At 35.2% G+C, this 12040-nt stretch overlaps 3 protein-coding genes and 2 pseudogenes across 4 annotated transcripts; 2 read left to right on the forward strand and 3 right to left on the reverse strand.

Annotated features, from left to right (window-relative positions):
• Window positions 1–1230: 1230 nt before the first annotated feature.
• On the reverse strand, window positions 1231–2783 carry LOC147923443 (putative acyl-activating enzyme 10; annotated as a pseudogene). Its single transcript, XR_015586061.1, has 2 exons — window positions 2247–2783; window positions 1231–2112 (listed from the first exon to the last, which is right to left on the reverse strand). The product of XR_015586061.1 is annotated as a putative acyl-activating enzyme 10 (transcript).
• Window positions 2784–2888: 105 nt separating this feature from the next.
• On the reverse strand, window positions 2889–5835 carry LOC104773426 (uncharacterized). Its single transcript, XM_019242655.2, has 2 exons — window positions 3597–5835; window positions 2889–3470 (listed from the first exon to the last, which is right to left on the reverse strand). Exons 1-2 carry the CDS (start codon window positions 4309–4311, stop codon window positions 3058–3060), a joined length of 1128 nt encoding a protein of 375 aa, XP_019098200.2. The 5' UTR covers window positions 4312–5835; the 3' UTR covers window positions 2889–3057.
• Window positions 4712–6178, reverse strand: LOC104773431 (glutathione S-transferase T3-like). The gene is made up of 4 exons (XM_087496443.1): window positions 6166–6178; window positions 5999–6060; window positions 5178–5583; window positions 4712–5088 (listed from the first exon to the last, which is right to left on the reverse strand). The coding sequence occupies exons 1-4, from the start codon at window positions 6176–6178 to the stop codon at window positions 4712–4714; spliced, it is 858 nt and encodes a 285-aa protein (XP_087352569.1).
• Window positions 6179–6826: 648 nt separating this feature from the next.
• On the forward strand, window positions 6827–9280 carry LOC104773430 (F-box/kelch-repeat protein At4g23580 pseudogene; annotated as a pseudogene).
• On the forward strand, window positions 7146–7874 carry LOC147923444 (uncharacterized). The gene has a single exon (XM_087496444.1). It carries the CDS (start codon window positions 7146–7148, stop codon window positions 7872–7874), a length of 729 nt encoding a protein of 242 aa, XP_087352570.1.
• Window positions 9281–12040: the final 2760 nt, after the last annotated feature.

A 12040-nucleotide genomic window follows, 5' to 3' on the forward strand; every position in this document is an offset into this window, starting at 1 on the left:
TGCAAGAGTGTGACTGATGTGGACCGTTCTCCCACAACCACGTTCTTCTAACTACAAAGTTAATCTTTTATATGTCCTTGATCTAAAAAAATCATAAATAATTATTATTTTTACCTAGGGTATAATTTAATTATATAGAAAGAAAGAATATCACCGAGCTATGGTGATCGTCAATCATAATCTAAACATATACCATCACCGTTTATTGAAGAGGATAAGAACTCATAATTTACCTTTTTTTTTTTTTTTTTGAGGAATATAGTTCTTAACTTTTTATCAGTCGGATGTGAAGATACAAAAATAAAAGTACAAAGAACAAAGTGAAAGAGTTTGAAAATAAATAAGAAAAAGAGCATGTATTTAGATAAATTCGCTAGATTTATAATATTACAGTTGGTTTTTAATTCCAACAAAATATCTTTAGAGACCAAATAATATAAGAGTTTAGATTTTAATATGGAAATTAAACAAACATTTTGGTAATATGTGTGATTGAAATACAAACTATGGTTAGCTATGTACATTATTTAAGGAAAATGAGAAATTAAGAGGAAGTGTGCATAGGCTGCTAGTGCTTCCTATCATCAGCGATTCAGCATGTTACAAGAAGTTCATAAGGAAATTGACAAAAATATTAAAAGGTACTAGTAGTTAATAACTTAATATAAAAGGAGATATCGACGATTGCATGCGTGTGTAAACTTGGAAGTGTGTGAAAACTACATATATGAGAAAGATTACTAAACTTACATTAATGCTATTATTAGATAAATATTCTGGACCATGTTAGAGGATGCTTCCTGATCATTTCACTTGAATTCTTTTAGTGTTATGTCGCAATAAATTTGCATCACCGTCAACAATATTTCGCAGAACTCGCCGCCAACATTATTCACATCTAGTTAAATTTTGAAAATACCACGAAAATTGCTAATGTGCAAAGGTGGGAGCTGTGGGCCTGTGGTTTCTTTTCATCTTGCTGAAGTTCGGTTATATATTGAGCTAAACATTTATTATTTGGGCTAATTAAGAAGTTTTGTATTATCCTTTTTTTTAAAGTAGTAGTAGTAATTTAACAGAAGAAAGGTAAGCGAAAACAAAAGAAAATTATTAATGAGAGTTATTATTATTAGTCGCATATAACTATGACTATATCAAATTAGTAACTAATGGTTTTAAAGGCCTAATTCTAATAATTAAGCTAGCCCGTTACGCAAGGAAACGACTTCGTTTTTAGACTTGTTAATTTAAGACTTCTTAATTAAGCTAGCTCATGAAGAAGTCGAGGTATATAGTAATTAGCAAATCTTGTAACAACAAATAGTAAAGATAGTCTTTTTTCTCATGGACTTCTTTAAAACAAGGACTTGGCCATTTGTCTAAGCAAGAACTTCTGAATTTTTCCAGTGGAAGTCTTGGGAAGTTCCTCCTGAAATATCACTTTCCTCGGAACCATGTACTTGGGTAACTTCGTCTTGCAAAACTCCCTTATCTCTTTCTCAGTCACTACCGGAACAAAACCATCCCCATTCTTATCATACTTCAAGCTCACAAATGCACATGGTGTCTCTCCCCACATCTTATCCGGTTTAGCCACACCACCGCAGCTTCCTTCACCGCCGGATTTGTATACAAAACCGTCTCAACTTCTGCGCTGCTTATGTTTTCTCCTCCGCATATGATCACATCTTTTTACCGGTCTTTTATCTCCAAGTAACCGTCTCTGTGTATAACCCCGATGTCTCCGGAGTAGAGCCATCCGACCTCTCTCATACAAGCTGCGGTTCCTTCTCCGTATTTGTAGTATCCCAACATGACTGAGCTGCCTTTGAAAACGATCTCTCTCCAACCGAAACTCCGTCGTGTTTCACGCTCTTTCCCGTGTTTCGGTCCCTAACATCGACTTCCGCAAATCCAAGTGTTCTTACTCCTTGTCCTTGCCTTGAGTTCAGCTCAGCTCTCTCCAACGGTTTGAGATGGTCCCATTTAAGCTTCCAAGCACATGACACAACCGGACCGCTGGTTTCTGTTAAACCGTACGAGTGACTGACAAAACGAAGTGACTTTGTTCGGGATAATGGTTGCTGGTGGGGGAGCTCCAGAGGTCATAACCTGATTCAAGCGAAACAGAGCAAAATGTATATTCATAAGTTTTTCCATCACTAAAAATCTAAAATTGATTTTGAAATTAAAGCTCAAGTAGAATAAACAAAATTAACCGGCACTGAACTGGGATCTCTTTGTACCTGAACCGGGTTCTTGAGCGGTTCACTTAACGGATAATTAATTAGCATGTTGAGAACCATTGGTGCAGCACACATTATTAGAGAATAGAAATATTCCTATTGTTTTTCCAAAAAAAAAAAAGAGGAATATTCCTATTATGTCTCTAGGTCAAAGCAGCAACGCAGTCTTGAGTCTCGGACTCTCGGCATAGTATTTTCTTTGCTTAATTGCTTCCACTCACACGATCAGATCCTGATTTAACCCATCCTCGGTTTAACAATTAAGGGGGATTATCTAACTGGATTAGGAAGAATACTACATGATTATCGAACGTGAGATTTCCTAACGAGATTAGTGAATGTTAATTTCCCCATTATTTACAAAAAAAAAAAAATGTTAAATTCCCCATGTATAAAAAGACTTGCGGAACAAACATAAAGGAAAAATAAAACAGGCTATATAATTATATGAAAAGCAACCTTAAACCTAAGACTATCCTCATTGGTAGTGTTTCTTAAGGCCTTTTTAATAATAAAAAGGAGAGAAGAAACTTTGTTAAGAGAAAAGGATAATTTTGTTGATTATTGGTAAAACCAAATTTAGGTGTTTTTTAGTAATAAATCTAGTAAAATAATAATTATATCTTAAAATATTTGAAATTATTTTATATATCATAGAAACATATTTTATTAATAAAAACATAAAATAACATACTACATTTAAAATTAAAATACAAAACATTAAAAAACAAAAACATAGCACACAACATGAAATAAAACATAGAAACATATTTAATTAAAACATGAAACATATTTAATATCCAAATTTAGTCTATAAATATTCAACTAAATCAAGTTTCAATTGGTCATGCACTTCTCTATCACGGATTATTATTTGACCATTCAGCACGTTGCTAATATTTGAATTCATATTGATAGAATATGAAAGATCCACACCGTCTGCTTGTGGGAAATCAGAAACGTCAGCTTGACTGTATCCATCTCGTTCATTTTCAACAATCATATTGTGGAGTATGATACACGCCCTCATAATCAATCCCACTTGGTCTTTATCCCATAAAAAACATGGATTTTTAATGACCGCGAATCTAGCTTGTAGGACACCGAACGCACGCTCAACATCTTTTCGGGCACTTTCTTGGCGCTCAGCAAATAAAGATGCTTTTGGAGTCTGTGGTAGTGGTATGGATTGAATAAACGTTGACCATTTCGGATAAATACTGTCTGTCAAATAGTAAGTCAAATTGTACTCTCTGCCGTTAACGTAGTAGGTAACTTGTGGAGCTTGACCATAAAGTATATCATCAAAGACGGGAGATCAATCAAGAACATTAATATCGTTAAAAGTACCTGGAGATCCAAAAAAGGCGTGCCATATCCAGAGATCATATGACGCGACCGCCTCTAAAACAATTGTTGGTTTGCCGGATCCTCGTGTATACATGCCTTTCCAAGCTGCTGGGCAACTCTTCCAAACCCAATGCATACAGTCGATGCTTCCAACCATCCCGGGAAATCCACGTTCTTCTGCAACATATATTAATCTTTGAAGATCCTCTGGTGTGGGTCTTCTTAGATATTCATCGCCAAAGAAATTGACAACTCCACTGACAAAATGTTGCAAACATTTTCGAGCAGTTGTTTCACCAAGTCGGACATATTCATCCACCGTATCACACCCGCCACCATATGCTAGTAGCCTAATTGCTGCAGTACATTTTTGGATCGGAGAAAGGCCAAGCCTTCCTGTGGCATCTCTTCTTTGTTGGAAATAAGGATCTTCTGCAGTAAGACGGTCGACAATACGCAAGAATAATGGCTTGTTCATTCTAAAACGTCGTCGGAATACATGGGGAGGATATGTCGGAGATTCACTGAAATAATCATTCCACAAACGGTTGTGGCCATCTTCCCGATTTCTTTCAATGAATTCTCGTTTCTTTTTCTTTTTCACAAAAGGTTGTCCATGAATATCATGGTTATCAAAAAAATTTGCAAAATAGGACTCAAAAAGTGGATCATCATCCTTTGCAAAATTAAAATGTGAATGAGAAGAAGAACCCATTGAATAAAAAATTTAAATGACTTTAGAATAGTAGAAGAGATGTGAATGATATGAATGAGTAGAAGAGATGTGTATATATAGAACTAAATTGTGTATCTTGTGATTCTCTTCTCACAATTCCCGTGAGACTTTGTTGTAGTTTTATATGTTGTATTTTTGTGTTTGTTTTTTGTTCTCATATATCTTGTGATCCTTGTTGTATTCTTGTGTAGGAAAAAAACAATATCATGTGATCCTTCAAATGTGAACAGCTGACCGAGTTTGTAAAATGTTATCATATTGTTTTAATACTAATCATCCACTAAGTCAAGACTCAACAAGACTCAACAAGACTCAAACAAGACGCAACAAGACGCAACAAGACGCAACTGGACACTTCTCGACCAGATTTGTTCTAATACTAATCATCCACTAAGTCAAGCAGCTTCTCTTTCATAGATTCTTCTTTCGGAGTAAGCGGTCCACTTTTGGCCAGCAAACAGTCAAGAATTTGCATTTTTGACAATCTCTCTTTCAGCAGCAATTCTTCCTTCTTGATTTCCCACATGCCTTGGTACTCCTTCAAAGCCTTCTCTTCCTTCGCTTCTATATGAGTCTTCCTCTGTTTGGCCTTACTTGCGTCTCTACCAGTAGGCCTTGTGTTTGTTGGCTCATCTATGTTACCGCCGGTCTGAGAAGCTGAAGATTGTGCAGGATCATCAAAGAGTCTTTTCTTGTTGGTTACTTCAGGTGCTTTACCATTAACACTCCCACACCATTTCTGGTTGTAGCGTAACTCTAACCAACAATGCTCAAGAACGAATTTTTCTGATAAATGTTGTAGTACATATCATACGCTGTCTTCATTATATCATCCTCATTCTGACCACTAGTTTTAGCCCTCACTGCAGCAGCATACGTTCCCCAAAACTTCCCGACCGTATTTTGGATCTTAGCCCATCTCTGTTTACACTGAATTGGCCCTATCTTCTCATTGCCATCAGAAAGTGGACTGTCTGAAAAATAATTAGCAACCCTATTCCAGAAGGTCTTGCCCTTCTGATCATTGCCTTTCACAGCATCCTTGCTGGTGTTTAACCACCCGCTAATGAGAATCCGGTCATCATAAGGTGTCCATTTCCTTCTTTCCCTACGACTTGCAGTTGTGTCTTCACTTGGGGAAGCTGCGGAACTGACTTGGGAACTAAAGAGAGGAACTGGGGACGAAAGAGTAGGTATATTTGGGTAGAGGGAATCAAAAGAAATGGTTTGAGGATAGCCACCCCCTGCTGACTATTCATAAGTCCCACAAAATTTGTGGACTGGTTTAGATCATGGTTTGACTCCATAGTAGCAAAGAAGAAAAGAAGAGTGGTTTATGCTTGAGAGGTGTAGAAAATAAGAATGGTTTATGCTTGGAAGATATTCGGGTTTGTGGTTTAAAGATCAAGAAAAGCTTAGTTTATAAGGTGAAGCATATTGGAGTTACAATTAATTCTCGACACCAAACACACAATGAATACACAACCTAGTAACTTCCATTAATGATAGAACAACCACCAATTAAGAATAATGACAACCTAGTCACAAAGAAGTACACATAGGAGCACAAATAAACAGTCATGCTATAACTCACTACCCCAAAATAGATACTACCAAACAAACAAAGCAATCAATTTGCAGCTAAACCAGTTAGGTGTATATTTACCTCTTTCGGTTTGTTGAAATGTTGTTTCCTTGTCGCCTTAAGTGTGACTTGTTTGAGCTCAACTAAAAGAAACTCACAAAACAAGAAACAAGAAATGGTTTTAGTAACTATGTAAAGACATCCATTAAAGCATAACTACAAGTACATGAGTCTTAATTACTACCAACTGTGTAAAGACATCCATTAAAGACACAACAACCAACAACCAACTCAATCCGACTATGAAACAACAATTTTTGTTTGATTATGAACCACAACACTCATAAAACAAACTTGGACTATTAGTGTTTCTGGTTTCTGATTACACAGTTGATTGATTACACATTGCTAGTGTTTCTGGTTTCTAGAGATAAACACAAAACGTTTTAGTGGGTCTCTGTTTTTGTTTGGAAACGGGAGAGAAAGAAACTTAATATTTTACAAAATCAAATACTCATTTTGATTGTAATACTTGTTTCTGGTAATTAAAAAGAAGAAAACTTAGTTAATAACCTTTTGGTTAAACAAGTTTCTCTATGATTTTATAAACGCAACAGTATATAAATCACTCGAAATTTCCACACATTGTATGATCTTTCTTCTTCTTTCGTTTAATTAGCGACAGAAGTTGTTACATAGATCAACTGGGACTCTTATATGGACTCAAAAACCATGAAATTTCAACAAAAACGAATCCTATATCCATGATTTATAAACATACAAAACAACCAATTGATGAAACGCAAATGAAACCGGCATACAAACAACAGACATAATTAAATTAAGATTGAGTCAATTTTCAAATAAACAATCAACAATTCCTAGACATGCAAGAGCAATTACCTGAACAAATCGAACTGCTTGAATCTTCCCCAAATATTAGGGTTTTGACGGATCGATCTACACCAGAATCAAATGCCTTCTGCTTCACCAGAACCAAATCGCCGCCGAATCCATGGACAATCAGACGTGGGAATCAATTGGAAGAGAAGCAAAAAGTTTTTCGGAATCGAAGAAGAGATTCAATGGAAATCGCGATTTGTCGAGAGAGAGAGAGATAGAAGAGATAAAAGGAAAGTGAAAGAGAAAGAGTATCTCCTTCTGGCATGATAATTGGTCACCACTAGGCCGTCTACTTGATATTGCAGGCCCTCGAGGCACTATTGATATGGGGATTGGCCTTCATGCGACTGTTGCAGTAGCGCTAAACCATCGCCAACGCCATCATCGAGTTGACCACTTGAATCAGTTTGAAGCAGCTTTAATGACAATCTGGAATAGAGGACTCTCTGACTCCTCAGACGTAGTTCTTTGGCGAGGAAAAGAAGACCTTTTTAAACCAAAATTCAACACAAAAGACACTTGGGAGCATATACGGATGACCAGAGACAGGCAGCCATGGGCAACTGGTATCTGGTTCTCCCAAGGCACTCCTAAGTTTTCTTTTATAGTGTGGTTAGCAACACTCAACCGCTTGACAACCGGTGATCGCATGCTTTCCTGGAACTCACGCATTGACGCCTCATGCTCTTTCTGCTCTGCAACTCAAGAAAGCCGAAGCCATTTGTTCTTTGAATACTCTTATTCCTCGGTGGTTTGGACAGGACTTGTCTCTAAGTTACTAGAAACCAAGTTTTCTACAGCCTGGGATAGTTCTCTGCAACTTCTAGTTGACACATCTTTGGAGCCTGCAACTCTGTTCCTTCTCCGCTACGCATTTCAGTCCACGGTCTACTCACTCTGGCAGGAGCGAAATCGACGTCGACACTGGGAGCAGCCAATACCCTCGGCTCAGCACATCAAAAGTCTAGACCGACAAGTTCGAGACAGGTTACTCTCACTTCCGCCTAGAGGGAAGCACACCGGCTACATGGAGAAATGGTTGGGCTCACGATAATGCACCAGACTCTTTTAACATAGCTTTCGATCTATTATCAAAAGTTTAATCCCATATTGCACTGGATGTAAAAACTACTTTTTTTGAAATAAGTTTTATATTTTATTCAAAAAAAAAAAAAAAAGAAAGAGAAAAAAAAAAATAAACCCATTAAATCGGCTTTTTCCCTTCAACCATTGATTTGGTGCCACCTATCCAGCAAGAGACGTTTCTTTCCATCCTAAAATTAGAAACGATTCTTGCAATTTCTTAACTTATGTTGATTAATTATTAATATTATACCTAAGAAATTTACTAAGAAACAAGTAAGGACTCCTCAATGAAGATAGTCTAAGAGAGAGAAAGCGATCGGTGACTAGCGTTATGTCTGACGCATCGACCACCGCCATGAACGGAGAAGACCCACCGGTTACAAGACTTATGATGCGTCCTGATGATGTGATATTAAATTGCTTAGCACGCATCTCAACATTGTATTATCCGGCTCTCTCCTTGGTCTCCAAAAGATTCCGCATTCTTATCGCTTCAACGGAACTTTACCAAACCCGAATCCTCTTAGGCTGCATCGAGAGTAGTCTCTATGTGTGTTTAGAGTCCTCTGCCCAGAATAGCAGCCCATTACGTTGGTTCACTCTTTGTCAGAGACCACATAGTGCCGAAAAAGTTTTGGTCCCGACTACATCTCCCAGTTCACACACTGATTTTCGGACGAGTTTTGCTGCTGTTGGTTCTCATATATATGCCATCGGCGGATTAATAAACAACAATGCAGGTGGCTCGTGCGTTGCCATCTGTTTGTGTTCTTGATGAGAAAATATATGTAATGGGAGGTTGCGCCAATACTGATTCGACGAACTGGATGGAGGTTTTTGATATGGATACCCAAACTTGGGAGTTTTTGCAGATACCTAGTGAAAAAATATGCCTAGGCTCCAGCTATCAAAGCGTTGGGTATGAAGGAACTATCCATGTGAGGTCTAGCAGATTAGATTTGACTTGCAAGCTGCATGAAGGCAGATGGAGAGAGGTAGACTTAGCGATAAATATGGGATGGGCTTCCTCATCAGCTTACTGTGTGATAGCGGACATATTCTATCGTTGTGGTGGTAGTATGATCAGTTGGTATAATTCTAAAGCAAGAATATGGAAAAAATTATTAGGTCTGGAAGAATTGCCTATCTTATATGGTAGCGGATTATGGTGGAAGAATGGCTATTTTGTGGGAAGAGGATGTGCATGTGGAGAATTATCGGGAGAAAACAATATGGTGTGCAGAAGTTTCACTTCAAAGACACCTAAATTTGGGGATTATTAGAGGGACGGTTGAATGGTTTGGCGAAGTGTTTATATCCGATGAACCATATGAGTTAGTGCATGCTCTTGCATCTACATTTATGGTCACGTGATTTGAATCATTCCCTAATGCAAGGGATAACATATGTGTTTTACTTTTCCGTCTTTTTCTTTCTACCATAAATACTTTTTATTATATTATCATCTCAACAGTGACAATCCTTTATTCTTGATTATTTATTTTGTTATTATTTATTTTTTCTTTTTCTTTGGAGTTTCGGTATCCATCCAATGGCAAAAAAAAAAAAAAAGGAAAATATAAACAAACGTTTTGTGGGTGAACCGGTGGTTCCATCGGCCTGTGACCACCGAACATTATTAACTTCCCTTTTCATCCTTTTTTCCGACACCTTTTACTTTTACCTTTGAAATTACAAGAATTACTTCGAATTAATGAACCGTAAAACAAAACAAAATACACCCAACTCACCAACGATTCCGTGATCGATTTAATCATTTAAGGGATTCGTTAGGTTCTTATAGTTGTGATTTGTGAACCAAATGAATTTAGTCCAAGGATTTGGGCACGTTATAATCGAAGTCAAACTAAAATTTGAAAACGAGGAATGCATTCATTGAACTATACATGCTACTACTATAGGCAGGTTGGAACCAAAACTTACACACGTTAGAAAATGTTATGAATAATTAATCCTCAGCAGAAAACCAGACAGTGTATAAGTTAAGAAGATTGAAATGAGACAGACTGATTAGTCAAAAAGAATAGGCTTGGTTAATTCCGAGTGAGAACGTACGTACGAGGTGAGAACCGAGGCGATTCAGGAGACAGCGAATGTGAGTTTCAGACCATGTGTGGATCGAATGGTATTTGTGGTATGGAGGATGGACGGACAATTGCTGTACACGGAAGCGGCTCGGTCCTAGAAGCCGAGGACGGTAAGAGGTGTTGAGTTTGATGGATGTGGAAGTAAGAGTTCCATTATTTAGCTGCAAGAAACTATATTATCGTTATGACTTTGTAAAAACGCTCATTAGGGGTTTTTAGCTTTCTATGAATTCAATAAGGTTTCCAGTTTTGATCAGTGTTATCATTTTTTTATACGTTGTAACAATAACTACATTATTACATATGGCCACACGTAATCAACTTGATGAAATGAAACAAGATAAGCTAAAGTTCTTTAGCTTTTTAATGAAGTATAAAATTGGCGATGAGAGAATCTCTAGTTATTTCCCTAAAACACAAGGTGAACGACCTATAAATATAATGTTGGTGGGCATATAATGAAGAGTCTAAAGACAGTTTACATAAATTTGTGAACACGATCGATCAACTAACAAATTAGTCCCAACTACTTTTACAGTTTTACACATAATCCAATATTAATTTTGACCTTAATTACCACACCATCTATACTTAATTATACCTTGAACTAAAATTTTATAACGCTTATTTATTTTAGTAATTTTAGTGTACCACTTGAACTTTAACCTATAGGGAAAAAAAAAAAAACAAAATGAACAACATGAATCCAAACTGATCCGACTCAACTCATCGACGTATGGACCCAAATTAGGTTTAATAGTACATCGTACTCGGGATAAAAAAACAAATCTTAAAAAGAGGCTAGTGGGACATGTATTCAAGAAGAGCTGGTTAGTTTTCAAAGATGAAAGAAAAAACTATTTAATTTCCAGTGTGCTTTATATTTCAAAAAAACTTATTGAGTTTTTGAAAGTTACGTCGTCTGAGGAAATATGAAATCTTCGTAAATCAATAACGCTAGATTTCTTAGAAATATAAAATTAATGGTGACACTTTTTTGAATGAAAAAAAAAATCTCCTTTATAATAAAACGGAAGTACACAACATTGTTTTGTAGACTATATAATTTTAATAAGTTGGTTACAAATAGATTATACATTAATTGATAGATTAATTGGTTACAAATAGGTTATACTGAAAATCTTAAAGAGAATATTCTAAAGAATCATATCATCTAACTTACCATATTAATTTCTTTTATTAAATTATTCATCATATAAAATCTTTTGATATCTAACTTAACATATTAATTTGTTAATTGTCATTATACTTCACCTCTCATTTTTATATACGATTCTATTTTGTGAAACAAATAAATTATCATATTATTTATTATAATTAAACAATAGTTTTATTTCCGGATATAACATAAGCTGAATTTTTTAAAATAAATATAAATTGTTTAATCTATAAAATATTCAAGTTTTAATAATATTATTCTTTAAAAATAATATCTATTGAATTAAAAATTTTACTGAGTAACGGATCAAAATTTGACTATTTAAATTCAATTTTATATTTTTGTTGAATTTTATAATTTTAAATAATATAATAAACTATAAATAATTTATTTTGAAATATTTTTCATATATTGAAACTTGATATAAAAGTTAGAAACTATAAACACTCTAAATTGATTTGTTATAGCAATGTCAATAATATTTCACTATAATATGAAATAATTTCAAGAAACCAAATATATTAAAATTAAAGTATAACAATATATTAAATTACTCATAATATAATAACTCGCTTTTTAAAAAACACATTTACAAAATTATGTCTTATAATGACATTCAAGTCATGATGTATAATATACATTGTTGAAATAACTTCACATATATAACCTAATACAACATATACAAATTTAATTTTAAAATACAAAATAAAATTTAATCAGTGTTATAGCACGGGTACTTATCTAGAATCATTAACAATATAAAACTTACAAAATATGTATTTTTTTTCAAGCCATCATATTTAGCATATGATTTTATTGCATAATGTTTTATCCAAAAAACATTTA

This window comes from Camelina sativa, chromosome 17, assembly GCF_030686135.1.
Source record: "Camelina sativa cultivar CO46 ecotype springtype chromosome 17, ASM3068613v1".
In the NCBI taxonomy this organism is placed as follows: domain Eukaryota; kingdom Viridiplantae; phylum Streptophyta; class Magnoliopsida; order Brassicales; family Brassicaceae; genus Camelina; species Camelina sativa.